This window comes from Rhinoraja longicauda, chromosome 21, assembly GCF_053455715.1.
Source record: "Rhinoraja longicauda isolate Sanriku21f chromosome 21, sRhiLon1.1, whole genome shotgun sequence".
NCBI classification, from domain to species: Eukaryota; Metazoa; Chordata; class Chondrichthyes; order Rajiformes; family Arhynchobatidae; genus Rhinoraja; species Rhinoraja longicauda.
Window position 1 is genome coordinate 4,161,226 of NC_135973.1, and position 23,835 is coordinate 4,185,060.

Genomic DNA, 23,835 nt, shown 5'->3' on the forward strand with positions numbered 1-23,835 from the left:
GGGATCTCCGGTTTCCTCCCATACTCCAAAGACGTACAGATTTGTAGGTTAATTGGCTTGATATAATTGTAAAAAATTGTTCTTAATGTGTGCAGGATAGTGTTAGTGTGGGGAAATCGCTGGTCGGCGCGGACTCGGTCGGCCGAGAAGCCTGTTTCCGCACTGAATCTCGAAAACTATACTGAGACTAAACTAAACTAAGCAACATAGAGCCTGCCCTGCACTGCAGAGGGGTGCTGGCTGAATCTCACCAGCTGAGCCAGAGCTTGGTGTTGTGTTCAGCAGCAACCACAGGCACATCAACAGTGACTGCTAATTCTGAACCCATCATCTTTGGAGCATGTCTCTGATTGGGTTTTCTGGATTTGGTAGTAGATTTAAGATGAAATATGTAGTTTTCTTCAGTGAAATAACATCCACTGGATAATTGGTTGAGCTTTGTTTGATCTGGAACTCAATACCCATCGGACTGAATGTGCATTGCATTTTGATCATTCTCAAAAACTTGCCTTAAAGACAAAAATATGAACCTAATGCTTAGAACTGTCTGCATAACATAATGAAAACCCTCTGCTGTGATTTATCTTGATAATCATTTCACACAGTCATTCTGCTAAATATGTAATATTTTAAACTGCAATTCAGATTATTTTTGCTCTTGTTTTGCAGGTTACAGAATAGCTTACTGTCTGGCTACCACTGAGCCAAACAAATTCATCACCATAGAAGTCAGTTCCAATGCCCGACAATACTCGGTAACAAACCTGATACCGGAATCGCCATACATGTTCCGTGTATCTGCAAGGACTCGTCGGGGCTGGGGGGACTCAGTCCAGGCGGTGGTGATCACCACACAAACCAGAGGTATGAGCACAGATGTACATCATGTCAGCATGGGGAGGTTGGGCCGAAGGTAGTGACTGGGTGGAGTGGATGTGGAGAGGATGGGGCTGCGTGACTGGGTAGAGTGGATGTGGAGAGGATGTTTCCACTAGTGGGAGAATCTAGGACCAGAGGTCATAGCCTCAGAATTAAAAGACTTTCCTTAGGAAGGTGATGAGGAGGAATTTCTTTAGTCAGAGGGTGTTGAATCTGCGGAATTCATTGTCACAGAAGGCTGTGGAGACCAAATCAATAGATATTTTTAAGGCAGAGAGAGAGATAGATTAATAATTAGTATGGGTGTCAGGGGATATGGGGAGAATGAGGTTAGGAGGGAGAGATAGATCATCCATGATTGATTGGTGGAGTAGACTTGATGGGCTGAATGGCCTAATTCTGCTTCTCTCACTAACTAACATGAATTTATACTATCAGACTGTGTGGCTGTTTCTAAGTATTGAATTTCTTATGCATCTAGTTAATGAAACAAGTATTTCATGATATTCAAATATTTTCCAAAAAAATTCAGACTGTGCTGGAGATTAAAGTAATTGTTCTTCCTCGTCTATTGATGAGATTTAATTCCATTGCAATCAGGGATGAGAGCAGTGTAAATTTCCTTGCAATAAAATTGACAATGTTCTCAATTTCACCGTCACAAATGTTAAAGTTTATCCACCGCAGCAACATAACATAACATTTAAATTTTATACATCATCAAAGATCACAACATGACACAATCTTAGGGCCATTTGATCTTTTTTTTTCAAAATAACAGCTCTGCTGTGTTTTGATTAAAACAGTGAACCGACTCTAAAATGTTTCTTGTGTTCAAGGGGACCAAGCAGTTTCAATTCTCAGATTGATGTTCTTTGCCTCGGTAGTCACCAAGATGAAGGAAAGGAGGATGGCAAGATCAGGGAGGGGTATGCTGCTATTCCAGAGCATCTTGATATCAAGAAGGATGCAGTGTCGGAACATCGGGAATATTTCAGATAAATATGTACTGGTGGCGCAGCGGTAGAGATGCTGCCTTACAGCACCAGAGACCCGGGTTCGATCCTGACTACGGGTGCTGTCTGTACAGAGTTTGTAGGTTCTCCCCACGACCTGCATGGGTTTTCTCCGGGATCTCCGGATTCCTCCCACACTCCAAAGAAGGACAGGTTTTGGAAGTTGATTGGCATAGTATAATTGTCCCTAGTGTGTGTAGAGTAGTGTTAATCTGCAGGGTTCGCTGCTCAGCGCGGACTCATAAGCCGAATTGCCTGTTTCTGCGCTGTATCTCGAAACTATGCTAAACTAATATGTCCCCAAGGCCTGGTGGGATCTATTCCAGGTTACTGAGAGAGGCAACACAGGAAATTGCTAGGGCCTTGACAGGGATATTTGTATCCTCTGCAGCCACAGATGAGGACTCAGGACTGGAGAATCGCACTGTTTAAAAAGTAGGAAGCTAAATTGCAGTGGACCAAGGCTGGCTGGGAGACTGGAGTTGATGTACTCCATGACCAGCCTCTCGAAGCACTTAATCATAGTCGGGGTCAGAGCCAGTGGTGCATGGGACTGGGATATTATAGGTATTACAGAGCGGTGGATGAAGGAGGGGCAGGTGGGGCAATTCAATAATTGGGGTACAAAGGCATAGAGATGGAGGTAAGCAGGGAGAGGGAGTTGTGTCTTTCACATGCAGGGCTGACCTTACAGAGGTTTATAAAATAATGAGGGACATAGATGAGAGGAATAGCCACAGTCTTTTTCCCCAGGATAGGGGAGTTGAAAAGATTTGGAGGAATATGAACTAGGCATAGGTAAGTGGAACTAACTCAGTTAAGTAACTTGGTTGGTATCAAAGGCCTGTTTCTATGCTATGTGGCTCTGTGATAAGTCTATCCTCATCATTAAATCAAAATCCCGAAACTCCCTGCCCAATGGAGCTGTGGTAGAAACTGCACTACATGGACTACAGTTGTCACCAGAAAGCAGCTCACCTTCACTTGTTCAAAGACAGTTGAAAATGGCCAATAATTCTCAGCTTTGTCAGTGACACCTGTATTTTAGAATTTTTCTAAAAGACATTTTTACTTACTGTGCAAACACATTTATTAAATGGATAGGATGTTAAAAAAAATTAACTTAAATAAGATAGAAAATTATTTTTAAATCTTAGCAATTTAAAACAAAGGCATTTCAATAAAAGGCAGCAGGAGACTAAATGGATTAGTTAAACATTACTTCAAAAACCGTTCGCCAAAGATGCTGGAATATTGATTGATTAATCACAGATGTTTTTTCTGCACACCTAGCCTCCTAACTCACTTAGTGTTCACATTCATGTTTCTAGAGAAGCCACTGACATTATTTAAGAACTTTGCAATGAAATAACTCCATGAAATAGTACACAAAGGTTGTGCATTCAGTTTTTCCCTAAAGAAATTCCACATGATTAGTTTTAAACGTGAAATAATGATTTCTGCATTAACGATAGTATCAATCCAATTTTAGTGAAAGGACTTGTTTAAAACAAGTTAAAATGCAAATTCTGTGGTGGAAAGATTTCAAATGATTTATTTTCATCCAGCCTCCAATTGTCATCTGATCTTGGTTATCATGCATTTCTTCCATGGTTTCTTGCCACATATTGGAGCCCAACCACATGACATTGTACAGTGTATGGATAAAATTTGTTCAAATTGTGATATTACACAAATTTCAATGTCTTCATTTGAGCAGAGCCCTAATTCATTGTCTCCCTTATGCTAAATATTATTTTGTGGGGCACGATAAAACTATTATTGTCAAACTTTTGAAAGATGGAACCCATGATGCCTGTCCCTATTAACCTATTTATTGCCAAAATCTATATTTGAGTTATTGAGTTATTTTGATACCTTTAAACTATGGAAGTGAATAGATCAAGCTCTAGATATAAGAATTAATAAGTGGCTGAGGTACCTTTAGGAAACACCAATGGGGTTTTGCCATATAATATCAGGACCATGTGAGCATAAAGTACATACTTGCGAGGGTGAAAGTTAAAGGACAATGTTCAGAGTATTTTAGATTTAGATTTAGATATACAGCGCGGAAACAGGCCCTTCGGCCCACCGAGTCCGCGCCGCCCAGTGATCCCCGCACATTAACACTATCCTATACACATTAGGGACAATTTACATTTACCCAGTCAATTAACCTACCTACCTGTACGTCTTTGGAGTGTGGGAGGAAACCGAAGATCTCGGAGAAAACCCATGCAGGTCACGGGGAGAACGTACAAACTCCGTACAGACGGAGACTGTAGAAGTGGTACAATGCACACTTTAGAAGTGGTACAGTGCATGCTTCAACAGTTGACTGCCCTCTCTAAATGAACTTATCATACCACCTTATTAATGAGTCGCAGAAGAAATCCATTATTTGCCAGAGACAAAGTTACATGAGCATTATTAAATCTAGGGTATCACAAAATGCTGAGGTAACTCAGCGGGTCAGGCAGCATCTCAGGAGAGAAGGAATGGGTGACGTTTCGGGTCGAGACCCTTCTTCAGCAATGCAATTGAAAACGGATGTTCATTGTTTGTGGGATTTTGCTACATGCATGATCTGCTCAGTTCAGACAGAGTTCCTCAACATGAAAGTAATTCATGGTGAAGTGCTTTATAGAGAGTCCTACAGCATGGAAACAGGCCCTTTGGCCCAACTTATACATGGCAACCAAGATGCCTTATCTAAGCTATTCCCATTTGCCTGCATTTGATCCATATCCCTCATACCCTTTACCATCTATGTACCTGTCCAAGTGTCTTTTAAGTATAGAGTCACAGAGTCTTTGAAAGGTTTCTGAGTTAGATTCTCTCTTCCCCAGCATCTGCCTCCCCACTCCTCCCCAGTTCTCATTGAATTTAATGTTTTAAAATGCCAAATGAGGCAAAAAAAGTTCAAAGGATTAAGGTATTTTCGAGAATCCATCCATGGTTTCACTATTTGGAGCTTAGGTTTTGAAGCAAATCCTATCTGACACAACTTCCTCGTTTCCATTAGCATTTAACATTTATTGTGAAGCTGCAAGAATATGCAAAGACAGTTAGGAGATAAACATCTTTTTAATTGAAAGGCTAATTAAAGGCCAAAATTCATGTGCAGCACACAATTAAGTGTGAGTAACGCAGAAGAGAAATTGAGGCAAATTCATGTATGTTTTGGCGCACATTGACGACTTTCTTGTAGGAAGACGTGGATAACTGTTGTTGCACCCGTTCATGTTGCATATTTCCCGCTACTGACAATTAACACTAATTAGACGGAGAATGATTCCAACAGCTAAATTTCAGTAGAAAAATAAGATGGTGTCATGTCAGTGTTTTCTGTTGAATCCCCTTTAAACAGATTAAAAAATAGTCTGTGCTGAACCATTAGGGCCGCAAGATGGCATAGCGGTAGAGCTACTGCCTTACAGCGCCAGAGTCCCGGGTACAATCCTGACTACGGGAACTTACCTGTACGGAGTTTGTACGTTCTCCCAGGGTTTTCTCTGAGATCTTCAGTTTGCTCCCACACTCCAAAGGCATTCAGGTTTGTAGGTTAATTGGCTTGGTATGAATGTAAAATTGGCCCGAGTGTGTGTATGGTGGTGTTAATGTGCGGGGATCACTGGTCAGTGAGGACTCGATGGGCCAAAGGGCCTGTTTCCACGTTGTTTCTCTAAACTAAACTAAACTAAATAAAAATATTCCTCATGGTTAATGTTCACTTATACATATCCAATCAATAACCTCTACATTGCCTGTACACTGTAAACAAAATCAGTCACTTTGTATATAACTTCCAAATGTGTTTGTTACTTGATATCTATTTTGTGAAAATCAAAGAATGCACATGACACAGGGGACCAAGTGCAGAGCCAACACATCTCGTCCCTGATAAGCTTTGACAAGAATGCCATACTTTGGATAGCAGAAACTGGCAATGTATTACATTATAATTCCCTTTGATCTTCAATTAGTATCATTATATCATATGAAACCAATGGGCCAAATTATTAAAATGTAAATGAGTTGCAATGCCATTTGCTGTTATAATCCAATTACTCCACATTTGACTTTGTAAGAGGATTACTAAGACTTTCAGAGCCCAGGTTCAAATATTTCAATTTATTTTAGCTTAATTATTCTTGCAAAATTATAACTTCAATCGTTTATTTCATTTGAAGTAAAGGCTGTTGTTAGGGACAAAGTTGAACGATCTCGGCATCCCATTTTGTGGAGCAGTGATCAGCAAGACAAATAGAATCCTCACAGTCTTTTATCCAGAGAAGGTAAATCAAGAACCAGAGGACATATGTTTAAGGTGAGAGGGTAAAGGAACCTGAGGGGCAACATTTTCACACAGAGGGTGTTGGGTAAATGGAACGAGCTGCCAGAGGAGGTAGTTGAGGCAGGTACTATAATAACATTCAAAAGATATTTGAACAGGTACATGGATAGGAAAGGTTTAGGGGGATAGGGGCCAAACATGGACAGTTGGGACTAATGTAGATGGGGCACCTTGGTTGGCATGGGTTTGTTGGGCCGAAGGGCCTCTTTCTAGTTTTCATGCTGTATGACTCAAATAAAGAACTCTGCAGAGCCCACATCAAAGATTACAAAGTGCTGGAGTAACTAAGCGAATCAGGCAGCATCTCTGGAGAACATGGATAGGTAACGTTTCAGGTTGGGACCCGTCTTCAGGCTGCTTGACCTGCTGAGTACTCCAGTACTGTGTCCTTTTGTGTAAACCAGCATCTGCAGTTTCTTGTTTCAATACATTGAATGTTCCTCGTTAATAGTATACGCTGTTGTGGTCACACCACTTGTACACACTATCAAATTCTGATCTCAAGCTTTCACATTTTTGGCAAATGTGCCCCAATGAAAGTCATCAATAGAATTTTGAGCACTGGCCAGTACTTAAATACACTGTGTTTGCCAACAAATGTCAGAGAGAAACGGAGTACCTTGACATTTTAGTGAAAGGGGGGCATGCAATGGTAGCATATTGCTAGATCAGTATTCAAGTCCACATTAAAAAGACCTCAGCCACATCACAGTGGTGAGAGAATGCATCTATGGTTCAAGGATAGTTTCTTCCCAGCTATTATAAGGCGGCTAACAACTAGAGCGCAGTCCTCAACTACTATCTACCTTATTGGAGACCCTTGGAGTATCTTTGATCAGGCATTACTGGCTTTATCTTGCACTGAACATTATTCACGTTAATCCCTTGATCATGTATCTGTACACTGTGGATGACTCAATTGTAATCACGTACTGTCTTTCTACTGGCTGGTTAGCACACGACAAAGGCTTTTCACTGTACCTAGGTACACAAGACAATAAACTAAACTCAACTCGTGTGCAGAATACATCTATGTCCTTGTTCTTGCATTAGAAAAAGGTATTTATAGAAATCAAGCCCATTCTCACTGGGGAAAATATGCTTATAAGATATCTGTGATGAAATCCAGAGATTCCATGAGTCACCACAGTAGTTTTAGATCCAGCTATGTATCATCCTGAATCTCATCTCCTGAGAAAGGCCTGGCACTCAGGTGTCTGAGATGCCTGTGTCTCCACACTGGCGTATCCATTGATCAATCACTTTTTATCACTGGCTGGATAAGTACAATAGCTGCCTTCATACCCCTTGCCTGACTGTGAGCATAATACTTTTTCTGGGGAAAGAAATGGGGAAGTATTTAAAACAGTGTCCTACACTGTACAGAGAAATATATATTCTGCTAAAAGCACAAACAATACACAGAAACTCCACGGATCAATAATGACATGAGAATAATTAAGGTTAAGAAAAGAAACATTAATATTCAGCAAGAGAAAATGCAAAATGTTTATGTAAGAGATAAACTATGATGTTAAATTATCAAGGATTAGAAAGCAAAGTAGTAAAGTATTTTAGAGACATATTAATAAAAAAATGTTTCGGTATTTGCCAAGGAGATACCACAAGTGGCATTGGATATTAAGATTAAGAATGAGATGAATGGAAAAGGGGGATATCATAGATTTATACTGCATGGAAACAGGCCCTTCAGTCCACCTAGTCCATGGCCACCAAGTTGGCATACTGGGGTAGTGCCATTTAAGTGTACCCACATCTAAAGCTTCCTTTGGCAGTTCATTCCAGATATGGACTACCCTCTGAGTGAAAAAAATGTCCCTGAGGTCCCTCTTCAATTTCTCCACTTTCACTTTTAATTCTATGTCCTCTCATTTTTAAATCTCATTTTCCCTGGGGAAAAAAATTGTGAGTGTTCGCTTTGTCCATGCCACTCATGATCTTGTCACTCCTCCAAAGAAAAAAATCCCAGCCTATCCCTCTCCCTATAACTCAAGCCCAGGTAACATCCTAGTTAATCTCATTTGCACCCTTTCCAACTCATTAAGTATATATTAAACTAATGAAACTTAAAGATGACAGAACCCCTGATTAGCATGAGTCAAATCTACTTTTTTTAAAAAGAATTTAGGGAAAGAATAACAGAGCCATTACTTTAATATTTAATAACTCATGTCAGAGGACCTGGTGGATAGCAAACTTAACATTTGCATTGAAGAAAGGGATAGAATGCGTCCAGAGAATTATAACCAGTCAGCTTAATACTGATGGTAGGAAACATAATGGAATCCCATCCACACGAAAGAATAAAAGGTTCAAGTAACAAAAGATTTAATGATGAATCATCAAGATGGATTTCAGAAGAAAAATCATGCTTGACAACCCCATTCAATCTTTTGAGGACGCATCAATGAAAGTGGAATTGTTAATTCAATAGATTTAATTTATCTAAATTTTGAAAGATTTATGAAGATATCCCATAACAAATCAATGAAGCAGGTCAGAGAATGTGGTTTCAGAGAACAAATGGCAAAGAGCATTACACTGGCTTCAAGACAGAAAGCAGAGACTGAGAGTAATTGATAACGCTTACAACTCATGAAGTTCTTCAGGTTCTGAAGGGAAGCCATGGTGCTGCCTGAGTGCAATTGATCATAGCTTGAACCTTGCAGGTGCTGGCAGACGCATGTGCCCACCCTGCCTCTTGTTCTTTGCTAGAAGTCAAGTATCATAGAGAATAAGAGCATAGCGGGCCTCATTAAGACTAGTGAGTAGTACGATGCTTGACGTGCCATCTATCATCTACACCTTCCTGTAATGATCATGGGCGAGGACATTGAGTGTAACCATGGGTAGACATCAACCAAAGGGAGCAGTTTGTGCACAAGTGTGAACCTGGAGTCTCAGAAGGATCTTTGTAGCAGCGGTCTTGGTAAACCTAAGGTTTGGAGGCATTGCTCCTCAGAGGATGAGATCGGACCAGGATCAGATCTTTGGAAATGAGTCCATGGTAGTAAGTCCTGTGCCTCATTATTACTTAATTGCAAGAAATAAACTGATAATTCCTCTCCAAAGATGTTTTGTTCTCTGGATGGTGAACAGTTTTTGTAGTTTAAATGTAATAATTGCAACGGAATACAGTGTGGTGGTATTAGAAAAGTATTCTTCAGTTTATAAAGTTTTCCATGCACGTGTGATTTAGGAGAAATATTGGGAAGCAACTGTTCTGAAACTTTTCTTATACAGACCGGCCACAGCCCGTTTCCAACCTGACTGTACCTCAGTCTGAGATTGGTGGTCGCAGCTTGCTGTTGCAGTGGAAACCAGGCAACGATGGTTCATCTCCAGTCCGCTACTTCACAGTGCAAACAAAAGAACTCCCTGGCTTGGAATGGCAGACACACACCTCCTCAATCAACCACGATGCTACATCATATGTGATCGAGCGGTAAGAAGCACAGTCTGTTCCTTTATGTATTCTATACACTAAAACTCTTGTTTGTTTGTTTGTTTTCTTCCTGAACTACAGCCAAAACGGTACACGATAGCGCGACACCTTTAGGCCCACCTTACTCACCGTCATCCCTTTGGTGCTAATGGAAGAAGTTTCATTGAAATCGGTGTTATATTTTTTAAGTTATTCGCATTTTAAAGTTTAAATCTATCTCCTAGGGAGGGAGGGGGGGAGGAGGATGTGAGGTTGATGGGGATGGAGTGAGGGGGTAGGGGAAGGGTGGGAGAGGGAGGGGGAGGGGAGGGGAGGAGGGAGGGGAGGGGGGAGGAGAGGGTGCTGCACCAATGCAGGAGAGGTTTGGGCCCAACGGGTCCACTTGGTCTAGTAAACTTCTACAACTTACTTCCAAAACATAGCTATAAATGGAAGATAGACACAAAATGCCGGAGTAACTCAACGGGACGAGTCTTGATATAAGAAAATAACCAGATGCTGGTACAAATCGAAGGTATTTATTCACAAAGTGCTGGAGCAACTCAGCAGGTCGGGCAGCATCTCGGGAGAGAAGGAATGGGTGACGTTTCGGGTCGAGACCCTTCGAGTCTTGAGTCTGAAGAAGGGTCTCGGCTTGAAACGTTACCCATTCCTTCTCTCCAAAGATGCAGCCTGTCCAGCTGAGTTACTCCAGCATTTTGTCTATCTTCAGTGTAAACCAGCATCTGCAGTTCCTTCCTACACATATATTGCCTGCCATCAGGTAATTATACCACAGAAAGGAAAATTCTGAAATAAGAACAGAGTTGTGGATTTACGTGGGAGCCCATTTAACTTCTGAAAGGGAAAAATATTGGCTAGGAAATTGATTGGACTGATGAAGGGATAACATTTGCCATGGACCTTGAAGTAAACTGCACATATCTGCTGAGCAAGCTCTGAGATATGACTTTCCTTAATTCCTACAGTCTGATTCCATCTATGGGGAATACAAGAACACTGAAGCCCATATATAGGCTGAGAAAGCAAATACTGAGGTCTATCAACAGCTGGCAAACCAGGCACAGCATAGCCAGGATTGTAAAGATTTATTTTGTCATCTTACTAAAAGCACAATAAAGATTGTAGATGGGATGACAGGAGCAGCTGAGATATCTTGATTTTTATTTTAATATTTGAATACCAGTGAACACTTTTTATCATGAAATGGAAAGAATGACAAACCAGGTTTTGTGTGATTAGTTTCTCAGGGCCAGGGAAATGGCAATAATTTATGGCCTGGTTGCTGCCTCAAAGCTCATTTATATTTAATTCAATAAGTCTTAATATTTTCACTATTTGGACTGGAGCCTAAAAGTTAAATTCTGTATCAATCACTGATCTCTGTGTTGATTGGATATGCTAAATCTGTGGAGGAGCAGAGTATCATTGACGGCAGCTTCCAGATCTTTGTGTTTGGCTGCAACTAAAATTTATGTCGCTTTTAAGTAGTAATGATGGTGACCTCTGATAATTTTGCCGTTATTACAATGCGACATGGTGGCGCAGCGGTAGAGTTGCTGCCTCACAGCGCCAGAGGCCAGGATTTGATCCTGACTACAGGTACTGTCTACGGAGTTTGTACGTTCTCCCTGTGACCAGTGTGGGGATTTTCTCCGGATGCTCCAGTTTCCACCCACACTCCAGACGTAAAGGTTTGTAGGTTAGTTGGCTTGGTAAAATTGTAAATTGTCCCTGTTTTGTAGGATAGTGTAAGTGTGCGCGGGTCGCTGGTCTGAGTGGACTTGGTGGGCCGAAGGGCCTGTTTCTGCGCTGTATCTCTAAGCTAAAAAAACCCTCAAAACCCCAGGCCAATGTTTAATCAGTTCTGAGTCAGCTTTACAGCATAACATTATCCTGAATATTCCCACTGACAGCTATTGTTCCCCCTCTCCTCCTCCTCCTCCGCATCCAGCCCTCCATTCCCATTCTCCCAGTCATGTTTTATTCTAAGATTTCTCTTTCCCATGTCCTCTTCCACCCATAACCCTCCCTCTGGCTTTACATTTCACCCCTCGTCTGCCTTTATCTTACACTCTTTTGTCTCCCTTTTATCTCTAGCTTCTGTCCACCTATCTGCCAATCAAATATCTATATCCACCTTTCACTTTCCAGGCTTTGTCCTGTTCCCATCTCATTTCTGGCTTTCTCCCCCCCCCCCCCCCCCCCCCCCCACTACAAGGGTCCCACCCTAAATGTCACCTGGCCATGTCCTCCAGAGATGCTGCCTGACCCACTGAGTTACTCCAGGACTTTGTGTTTTACTTGAATTCGCTCATCCGGCATTCTATCAAAATGCCTTCCTAAAGCAGAAAGAGAAATTTATTCCGACTGTAAATTGGTGATAAGCTGGAGAGTAGTTGCAAAAATAACAAGAAAATATGCTGGAAACAGGTGGTGAGCGAGTTATAATGTGTGGATTAGCGTCTCCTGAAGGACCCATTGTCTCACAGTGACTGATTTGTTCAGAAGCCTTTTAAATCTGTAAAAAAGAATCTTCTACACTTACTAGATCACTACACGTGAACCCGGAAACTATTCTTTAGTAACGCAATGAAGCAATATGGCTTCACAAGAAGGCCTTTCTCGATCACTCACTGTCACATTCTTTCCTTTGACAACAATTAATATTTCTAGAAAAGACATGCGGACTTCTCAGCAAGTTATACATTTCTCTATTTTCCTGCGCCCTCTTTAATTCTCCAACTCTTGAATTTTAATTATAGCAACCATCTATAATGAAACCAGCAGCAATAATACAATGTGGGTGGGTGAGGCCATGAAAAGACTCCCGATGGAGATTGTTCCTGTTTCATAAGCTCTTCCCACTGTATTATTCGTGTTCGCTATGGTTCAGTCTTGGCTCTGAGAGTAGACACCATTTCGAGAAAAAAGCATCCTATTTCTTCCCAATATTAATTCTTCAATCAATATCACCAATATAGGTTATTATATTGATGGTTGTGGGATTTAATGTGAACCAATTGTCTGCCCACTTTCTAGATCACAGCAGAGGCTGCATTTCTTAAAACTATTGGTTGTAAAGCAATTTTGAACATTCTGAGGTTATGAAAGGTACTACATAAATGGCATGGAAAACTGCTGAAACGTCTCTTGTCAACAGAGAATTGTCAAATATGAACGAGCTGGCACAATACAACTCTATTTCATTTTCATACTGAAGTTTTGCTTTTAATGTACAATTTATTAATATATATAGTCATTCCTCTTCTTAAAAATAGGTTCCTCTTCTTAAAAAAAACAATTTTTGTTGGAAATGTGTTGTTATTTGTAGGGCCATTTAAATAATGGCTTGTTCTTCTTGGTTTTATTCATTTCCCACTGTCTTGGTGTGGAAGTCAAGGCCACTTTATATTGCGTAAGAAGGAACTGCAGATGATGGTTAACACGGAAGATAGACAGAAAATGTTGGAGTCTGGGGAGAAGTAAAGGGTGATGCTTTGGGTCAAGTCCCCTTCTTCAGATAATACCGCTGAGTTACTCCAGCTTTTTGTGTCTATCTCCTGTTTATTTTTTCCCATCTCTCATTGCCCTTGAGAAGATGGTGCTAATCTTGATCCTGATCGTCAAAATTTCTATTTACCATCATCTGCAACCTTTCAGGATGAAAATGTATGCTTCCTACAACACTATATATAAAAACTGCTTCCTCATTTTACTTCCGAACAAGGTTAAATTTAAGATTATATGTTGGGTTGATTCGTTTTGTGGATGTCACATTTCCAGAGATTCAATGATGAAATCTGGCCAGCAATTCCATTAGATTGGCCGTCTGAGCCACTATGTCCACTCACTATGTTTACATTGAGGCGAGACATTGACTGTAATTATTAGAAGACTATTTGTAAATCTATATTTAACAATAAGAGATAGTTATAGAAATCCTTACAATAATTCCTTTGCATTTTATGGCCATCGAACCCTTAGTTCATCACTGAGATGATGCAAAACTCTATGATGCAAATGCTGCAAGAAGTTTTATCGTGCGCTGCTCACTGTTCCCTCTCTCTCCCCTTTCTTCAGTTTGAAGCCGTACACTACTTACCAACTGCGAATGATGGCAACAAATGATATGGGAGACAGTGCTTTTAGCGAGGAAACAGAGCCAGTGACGACACTGCAAGATTGTAAGAACAAGTTACACTAATATTTCACTCTCGTCTGTTAAATTTGCTCATTTATTCACAATTTTGAACTATCACATTTTTATTGTCATCGTTTTTTCCAATTCGGTTAGCTGTGTTGTTTTTCTATTTTGATGGAAAAGGTGAATTCAAGACCATCATATTCTGGTTCCAATTACTTAGACCAGGTAATTTTAAGGTAGGCAGGAAATAAATTGCATTGAGACATCAAATAACGAACTAAGTTTGCGAGAAAGAGGAGTAAAGTAAAACTTTTACCACAAAGCACTCATCAACAATCAACGGTAAGAGCTCAATAAATATTTGACTGTGAAATTGGTTTACTTCTATCAGTTTTAAATGATGGTGTTTTATTTATATGCATCATTTAAATCGTTTTTTAAAAAACTAATACTACATCTAGCTCCCAATTATTTTTATGTTCTCTCACAAAACTACTATACGCAGCCTGCTGCATTCAGTTCAATTAATTAAGATACTAATTTGATGGTAGCTGTTTTGTATTGACAACGTGGGCAGCACAGTAGCACAGCGGTAGAGCTGCTGCCTTACTGCACTAGAGACCTGGGTTTGATCCTGACTACAGGTACTGTCTGTATGGAGTTTGTACGTTCTCCCCATGACCTGCGTGGGTTATCACCGGGAGCTCCGGTTTCTTCCCGCACTCCAAAAACGTACCGGTTTGTAGGCTAATTGGCATTGGTGAAATTGTAAATTGTCCCTAGTGTGTGTAGGACAGTATTAGTGTGCGGGGCTCGCAGGTTGGCACGGACTCGGTGGGCCGAGGGGCCTGTTTCCGCACTGTATCTTTAAACTAAACTAAACTAAACTAAACATTTTGTGTTGTTTCCCCCTCCCCCATAAAATCATCCACTTTGAGTTGAAATCATCCCCAGAAATTGAGTTGAAAAGTGAAAACAATATTGAACCTTATTTACTGCAAAGTACATTGTATGTCTGAATCCATACGAGCAATCCCGAATAAACAAGATCATAAAATTATTTTCATCCAGCACCTTTAATGCAGTAAAATGTCTCCAGATATTTCACTGGAGCGCAATCTGACAAAAATTCCCCTGCATTAAAGTAGAAGGGAATCATGATGTTATCCTTGGTGGAATCAGTTTAAAAGTTACTGAGCCATGAGAATGATTTTCTCAGTGCAACAAAATCTTGAAACCAATTATAAAAAGAATGCCCTTGTGGTTTCACCATGCATAATGCAGGGAGATATTCTGCCCCCTACTCTGTTAAAGTATACAATTGAGATTACATGTTTGTAAATCCTCTGAGTTAAATGGTAATATCTGTTGCAATGTACCTCTTCAATTATCTCCAGCCAAATTCCTCTGATAATATCCTGAGTGAGCTATTTGAAATTTCAGAAAACATTTTAAGCATATAAGGCAAAACTATCGCAAAATGATGCCGTCCTGAACCAGGACAAAATTCAGGTGTTTGGTCTGCCATAGACGAACCAGCAGTGATCCAAAAGTTAATTTAATCATCATAAAACTAAAAAATGGTCACTTCCAAATTACAAATTGAAACATGCAGCCACCTATTTCTCAAGTGTGATTGACCTTTGTAAGGGACAGGAGCTGAGGAGCTATGTGTCATTTTCATTACGTCCCTGGACGTTTCTTCTGGTGTAATCATGTTGTGAATTTTAAAACATAAGCTATCCAAGGAGCCAATACGTAACGTGTAAATATCCCACAATGTGAATATAAACAACTAGGCCCTAGAGGTTTTGGTGGAAACTGAATCCTTCGTCTTCCATTGCTCCTGTAATTTGATGCCTGAATCAGATTTTCTTCATTCCAATGGTGGGATTTATATTTATTGGGTCAGTTTTCATCAGATTCTCGACATGTGCAACACCAAGTGAAATAAAGGGATGGTATGGTACTTTATTTGTCACATGTACCTAGGGTTGCCAACTTTCTCACTCCCAAATAAGGGACAAAAGGTGACGTCACCGCCCGCGCCTCACGTGACCTCACCCAGCCAGCGACCATGTGCTCCCGCTCCATCAATGGCGGCCGCCCGGACTGAGAGGTGGGTTGCTACGCAACCTCCGTTAGGCGAACACACTCGGCCCCACTCCCCGAACACACTCCGTTAGCCTACACTGTCTGGGCCTACAGCGGCCCACAGGCCTACAGCGCCCCCCTGGGCCTAATACGGGACAAGGGCGGTTCCGTACGGGACAAATTAATTTAGCCCAAAATACGGGATGTCCTGGCTAAAACGGGACAGTTGGCAGCCCTACATATACTGAGGAACAGGGAAATTTATTTTTGTGTACAGTTCAGTACAAGTATAAGCACTTAGGTACATATTAGATAAGCATTTCAGATACAGTGCAAATATATAGCAGTAGCACACTGAGGCAGGGTTGCCAGTTTGGCGCCATTTTCAAGTCCTAGTTGTTGTAAGTGCAGGATTCTTGAACTGACCATGAAGGCCTGATGTCCAAGTAGAGTCGGCCTGGCCAAGTGTAGCCGTTAGTGTCCTCCACTGCAGCTGAACTGCTGTAGGCCGCTCCGGTACACGTGCCCGGCCTCTTGGAGCGGTGCCTGGCCCAGCCCAGCCCCAGGCTGTTGCAGGCCCTACAGGGATGAATGTTATTTTGTGTTTTGAGTTCTGTGCAATTAAGACACAGGAGTTTTAGAACAGGGAACAGCCATGTAGCTTCTTGAGCCTTCTCCCTCAGAATAAAATCATGCCAGATCCTGGACGTTATGTGTCATTCTCGATCTAATCCCTGTGTCGCTTGATACCCTTAGCCCACAAATCTACTAGTCTCTCTCTTGAACATATTCTGAGACATTTCCCAGAAAATGGGTAAGAAAAGTTTTGAGTGATATGAGCCAAACATGGGCAAATGGAACTCGCTTAGATGGGGCATCTTGGTCAGCATGAACGAGTTGGGCCAAAGGGCCTTTTTCTGTACTGCATGATTCTATGACTCAGCATCCACAAGTCTCTGGAATAGAAAATATCAAAGAAAAGAGAATTATGTGCTAAGGTCTTAAGGACTGTGTAGGGTAAAAAATATGTTTAAAACCTAAAACACCCTTATCAACCTAATGCTGGAATCTAAACAAGTTTAGAAATAAAACAAAAGATAATCTCCACTAATGATAGATGATGAACTTAACAAAAATGATATTTCAGTCTGGACATCTTATGCGTGAAATACATAATTACAGTTCAAACACACAAATACAGAATTGCATTGGACTGGACTGTTTGACCCACTGTTTGTTGATCCCTGCTCCATTTGACACAGTCCCTTGATGTGTCTCCATGGCAACCAGTGATCTGATTCACTTGTACTTAGGGACACAGGCAGTACGGCTCAAGAGGTGGTGGGGAAAGAGATCTGTCATGTTAATGTAATACTCAAAGAACCAAAACCTTTATGAATTTGTAAAATTATGCCACAGAGAAACGAGTTAAATGTTTTTTTCTTAAATCGCCCTTCTTTCCAGTTTTCCAGATCAAACCCTGGACTGGGCATTGTCTTCTATGTTATTTTACTGGCATGGTCTTGGTGACATAATCTAGTGATATAATACCCGTTCCCACCTGCCAAACAGCACACTACCAAGAAACATCACCAAAGGTTTTCACGGGACGGCACAAGGGCACAGCTAGTAGAGCTGCTGCCTCATAGTGCCGGACACCGGAGCGATCCTGAGCTGCTGTCTGTGTGGAGGTTTCACGTTCTCTTGGCGGGTTTCCTCCGGGTGCTGCAGTTTCCTCCCACATCCCAAAGACGTGCGGGTTTGTAGGTTAATTGGCCGCTGTAAATTGCCTCCAGTGTGTAGGGGTGGATGCGAAAGTGGGATAACGTAGAACTGGTGTGAGCGGGTGCTCGCTGGTCGGCGTGGGGCAAAGGGCTGTTTCCTTGCTGTATCTTTCAAATAATTAGTCAACTCTGAAATGACAGAAATTATATCAGAAGCATACATGCTGATTTTAGCAGACAAGCTATCTGCTCAACTCCAATGGGAATTTGGCAAGGAGAGCAAAGAGGGAAAGAATGGTGTGCATCTGGCCAGAAGTACAGAGAGTACCTGGCAATTAGTGGATTGGACCAATGTGTTTCACAGCTGCTTCACCTACAGTTTTGTTTTTCAGTGCCCGGTGAACCACCTGTTATTGTGTCTGTGATTCCACGCTCCACCACCTCGGTACTTGTGCAGTGGCAGGTAAGCCTGTGATTAACCCTCCGTGTATTCAACATGTTCACTGAGTTAATTAAATACAAATAGATTGTTTTCACATTTATCATAACACATTTCTAAATCATATTGCTGAAAAACCATAATTATCAAAATTACAGAACATTAAATAATTATCATGGCATGATAATTATGATATCTCATCATGTTTTATTTCTCAGATTTTCCTTTTTGGAATTTTGTTCAATTTTCTTTGAATAGTTAAACACCTATAACATATTAATAAGTGTATCAAATGTGGCATTGGATTACAAACATTATAAATATTACACACTTAGCAGAACAAGCTTCTGAGAATTGCTGGTGATATATTGGCTGTGTTGAAAAGCAGGCACGCTTCAGTAAAATGCTTTCATCTCTTTAGTATTGATTTATTCATTGCAACCTGATTGAAATTATCCACCTGACAATATAATTTCTGTTTGTCCTATCGCCTTAGTTTAGTAACACTGATGCGACTTTGGTGAAATGCAAGGCATATTTCTATTACTTTACTTTTAATGTGCATCTTGAATCGTCCCACTCTGATGGCAAGAATCACTTTTTTTTTCAATAAGCAATTAAAAAAGATGGAGGACTAAAATTGTACATCGTGTCAAAATAAATATTACAATGGGTCAAAGGATATGAAGTGAAGTGGTGGTTACATTTTGAGGATGCCAGTCGAGAAGATTTCTCCTGTTACTCAAGTTGTTTGTGAGCATTTTCTAGATTCCTTCTCACCTGCTTTAAGGTGAAAGGGGAGGTTTTTTTAACACAGAGTGCCTGGAACGAGCTGCCGATATGGTGGTGAAGGCAGAAACGATGGGGGCATTTAAGAGGCTTTCAGATAGGCACCAGGACATGCAGGGAATAGAGAAATATGGACTATGTGATGGTAGAGGAGATTAGTTTAACTTAGTATCATGTTCGACATAGATATTGTTGGCCGAAGAGCCTGTTCCTGTGCTGTACTGTTCTATATGCTGATATCAAGCCCTGCGGTCTAATGTCATGCCAGCCGTGAGTCGGTTTCAAGGCTGAAGGAACATTTCTTGGGCCTCAGCATGTTTCTAGACCCTGTGGCTCTGCCCTAGGGGAGTAATTGTCCGTTCTTGGAGTACCAGTCAGCTATCTCTCCCAGGATGGTAACATTTGTATTCTTACCATTGATGTTCTGTGATAAGTGATGTAGAGTCACGCAGCACTGAAACAGGTCCAATTCATCCGTACCAACCAAGATGCCCTATCTAAGCTAGACCCCACTTGCCCACGTTTGGTTCATATCCCTTTAAATCTTTCCTATTCATGTATTTGTCCAAATGTTCTAAAAATGTTGTTATTGTGCTGAATGAAGCCAGCAGGACTACTTCATCGAGGACACACAATGGCATATCGGTAGGCGACTTGGTCAGAATGAACTAGTTGGACTAAAGGATTTGTTTCCATGCTGTATTTTTCTATGACATCTCACACTCAGACCGAGACATCCCCTTCCCCAACCAAAACTTCACAATCCACATGCCTTCATACATTCTGCTGGCCTTCATTCTTAACCCAACGAGATTCATTCCACAATGTCTCTTCCCATCCTCAGTTGTACCCAAGATCCAGAAGATTGGGTTTCTCTGAAAGGTCTGCACGGTTTTGCTGTCAGATCAGCAATGAACCTGGGAGGAGAGTTGGAAATGACAGTGTTGTGCACAAGGATGACTCACGAGAAATGTCCAGTCCAGCTTCTGGACTGATATGAAATGACCCAGAAATAGTTGTTAATGCATTTCACACCAGGAAAAATCCATTTTCAGTTGCATTACACGGGGGAAAAAATGCACCATCACTTGATTGGATTTCCAGTCCTCTATGTGCTCAGGCAGTGGTGAGTCATACATAGAGAAGCTTCCATTCCAAGTTTGCACTCTGCTCTATTAATTGTGGATCGCATTTGCGATTTTATGTAACAAAGTCAATCATAAAATACTTTTAAAAATACACACACCACATGATTGAATTTCTAGACCATTGCATTTTGTCCAATGAACCAAACGCAAGCTCACTATAGACCTGCAATATGCATAACACTCCACATGTACACTTCATTGCACAGGCAACAAAACACAAGGCTGTTTCACCATCTGCAAGCTGTCACCCTAACTTTTGGCCAGCTTAACCAGAATATGAATTGCTCCTATTTCCTGGATTTGCCTGTTGGAGCTGCTGGAGAAAGCAACATTGCAGAAACTGGTTTGCTTCATTCTGTGGTAACTGATTGCTCTGAGGGTTTGTTTTGGAAAAAAAAAGGAATCAGAAGATTAGATTGGATGGCTTTGAGTGTTTGGTTATTGCCAATTAGAAGCGTTCCTATGTGTTCAGTGAATGGAATTGGTATTGATTTTGCTCAATTGGCACATTATTTTTCTCATACAGAAATATAAACTACCAGGAGCTTTCTCTAGCTATACATCCATAGCAAGTTGTGGTTTATGAGAACAAAGGAAAGGAGTTCAGGAATCTGGTCTTTTTTTTCTTTCAAGCCTGCTTAGCCTTTGAATAAGATTGAGACTGATCTTCCATCTCAGCTCCTGTTATCTCTTATCCCCGTTTCCCTTCATTCTTGTTTCGAGTATACTCAATTATTGAGTACCCACATCTTCTGAGTTAGGCAGAGATTCCAAATGTTTATAGGCCTTTATTTGGGGAAACTTCGCTTTTTAATTATAAATGACTGACTTTTTATTTTGAGATTGTACCACTTCAATTCTGATCCCCAAGACGGAGAACTGCACATGGACCTCTTATCTTTCAAGCTAGCAAAGAATCTTCTATCCTTTGATAAGATCGGTTCCCATTCTTCTAAACATTCTATCGTATAGCCCAGTTTTACTCAGCCTTTCATCCTCGCCCACACCCCAACACAGGAATCAAGCCAGTGATTTTTCTTTGCGCCAGGCAAGCTTTTCAATCGGTGTAAATAACTAAAACTTTATACAGAACACTGGATGTGATTCCATCAGGAACAAAGAAATAAAACAGTACAGCACAAGAACAGGCATTTCGACCCACAATGTCCATGCTGAATATGATGGCAGGTTAATTAATCTCCTGCCTGCAAGTGATCCATTTCCCTCCATTCCCTGCATATCCATGTGCCTATCTAAAAGCCCCTTAAATGCTACTATCGTGTCTGCCTCCACCATTCCGGCGCATTCCAGGCACCCACCACTTTCTGTGTTTGAAAACAAACTTGCCCCACCCATCTCCTTTACACTGTGCCCCTCTCACCTTGAAGCTATACCCTCTAGTCTTTGACATTTCCACCTTGCGAAGAAGGTTGGAGGGGTACAATCTTAAAATACCCTGTGTATGCCCTTCATCATTTTATATTTTAGAGCAAAATATCTTTTGATGTATGAATTGCAATCCTCGTATCATAAAACCTGAAATAAGAAAATTGTCTTACTGTGCCTGTATGTAAATATGAGTGAGGGTACCCAAATCCACTCCGAATACCAATAACACCATGTTGCCCATCTTTATTCTGCTTGTCTATCTTTTCTTCCAAACTGGATAACTTAACACCTCTTAGTTTTATACCCATCGGTTATCTTTTTATCAATACCTAATGCTCACTGCTTCATTATGTCTCCCTCTGTGTACATCTTTGCATCCTATTTTGTAGTCAAAAGTAATTCCACACATTCACTATCATAAGTATAGATTGAGAATAACTTTTGTTTTATTTCTTCTTAGCCACCAAAGCAAGAAAGTTTAAATGGCATACTGTTGGGGTTCCGGCTTTACTACAGAGAGCTTACATATGAGAATGTACCTGGATTCAGCACACAACATGTCGGGGACCCTTCTGCTGTGCAGACGGAGCTAACACGTGAGTAACCACAAGTGGCATGTCTGGCGACGGCCTTGATGTGATTCAAAAATATTCCCCTTTGTTGTTTATATGTTACATCTGCAAACCTTTAAAGACTGATTGTTGCACCGTCATCTCACTTGACGGAGTTACTTCTCACAGACTAATAAAGTGCACATATTGTTTTTTAAAGATGTAACCTCAATTATCACATCTGTCTTGAGATCTACCATATTTCCTCCAGTTGAGAATATTCAGCTGATGTGACTGATCTATCAGTTCTCCCCACAACTTAGAGCATTCCAAGAAAATAATAAGTTTGTCCAACCCTTGTAACTAATCTCTCGGCTGTTTTTAATCCGAGGAGGACACAAAATGCTCGAGCGGGTATGAAGCAGGGACCCAACCCGAAACATCTGTAATTTCTGTGATTTTGCTTTGAATTAAATATATTTCTCATTCGTGGATTTCTCACTGATGTTTAGCAGTCAGAATTGGAATGTGCATTGAAAACCACGCTGCTATTTACACGGCGATTTTTAACACTGTCATCGTTGATTATGCATTGTTCCCCCTTGCTTGGTTACATTGATTCCAGTGTTCATGTTGAAGCTATGGTTTAGTTTAGTTGAGTTACAGCGTGGCAACAGGCCCCTTGGCCCAACAGCCAGCGATCACCCGTGTACTAGTTCTATCCGACACACTGGGGACAATTTTTACAAAAGCCAATCAACCTACAAACCTTCACATCTTTGGAACATCTATTGTGTGCTCAACAATACGTGTGATGTCAGGTTTCTTTGTCTGTCACATCAAAAACAGAACGTTTTTCTTCTATTCATTTACTCCATAAGGAGTTTGCTGACAAAGGCAGCATTTTTTGCCCATTCCTCAAGAAAGTGGGAGGTACAATTTTGAAACATCAGAGCCCCTGTGGTGAAAATGCTGTGGTTTATTTAGCGGCAGGCTGGCGATGGAGATCTTGATAAATTGTGAATTAGTGAGAAATACAGAGGAACAAGGGGACTGTGGAGTAGAACAGGACAGGGGTAGGTAAAGTATTTACAAAGACTTGCAGGTTACGTGCTGTTATTGGCCGAGACGTAGAATACAAGATCTGGACTTTAACACTGAAATGATATAACACATTTGTTGGGCCTTAGCCAGAATGCAGTGTACTGTTCTGCTTAGCTCATTAGAGGAAGGATGTAATAGCACAAGAGAGAGTCCTGAGAGATTTATGAGAATGCTGCCAGCGAATTATGGTTTTGTGGAATAACTATGAAAGCTGGTGCGGTTTTTTTTGAACCAGAGGAGACGAAGGGGAGATTTGATTGAAGAGTATGACATTTTAAGAAAGCAAATAGTTTCACATAGCATCAAGGTCATTAACTTGGAGGCAGAGGTAAGGGAAAAGTCAAGAACAATTATTTGTGGTCGGAGTTTGGAACTCATTGTCTGATAGGATGGTGATGAGTGAAGGTCTCACCACTTTTAGGAAGACATGGATATTCAAATGAGAGCCACAGGTTGTAGGATTAGAACCAAAATCTGGAAAATTCGATTAGCATGTTCCATTTTTGGGTCGCATGGGCATGGTGGACCAGATGGCCTTCTTCAGTGGCCTACATCTCAGTGTTATTGTGAGTCACTGCAGTGTGTGGTAGATGTTGTGCACCGTAGCAATGTTATGGATTCTGGCTATGCATGTTATAAGTGATGGGATTACATTTCTAAAGGTTAAGATAGTGGCTGAGATGGCAAACTGGGGGTCTGTATTACCTTGGGTAATGGAGTGAGGTTGGC

At 41.0% G+C, this 23,835-nt stretch overlaps 1 protein-coding gene across 2 annotated transcripts in view; it reads left to right on the plus strand.

The window, feature by feature from the left end:
• sdk1a (sidekick cell adhesion molecule 1a) overlaps positions 1 to 23,835 on the plus strand; it is a 505,919-nt gene that overhangs the window by 443,626 nt on the left and 38,458 nt on the right. For both annotated transcript variants that reach the window (XM_078417620.1, XM_078417621.1), the window contains 5 exons: positions 670 to 864; positions 9,520 to 9,721; positions 13,805 to 13,908; positions 18,079 to 18,149; positions 21,912 to 22,047. In XM_078417620.1, coding sequence (XP_078273746.1) covers positions 670 to 864; positions 9,520 to 9,721; positions 13,805 to 13,908; positions 18,079 to 18,149; positions 21,912 to 22,047 — 708 coding nt within the window. The remainder of the gene's footprint in view (positions 1 to 669; positions 865 to 9,519; positions 9,722 to 13,804; positions 13,909 to 18,078; positions 18,150 to 21,911; positions 22,048 to 23,835) is intronic.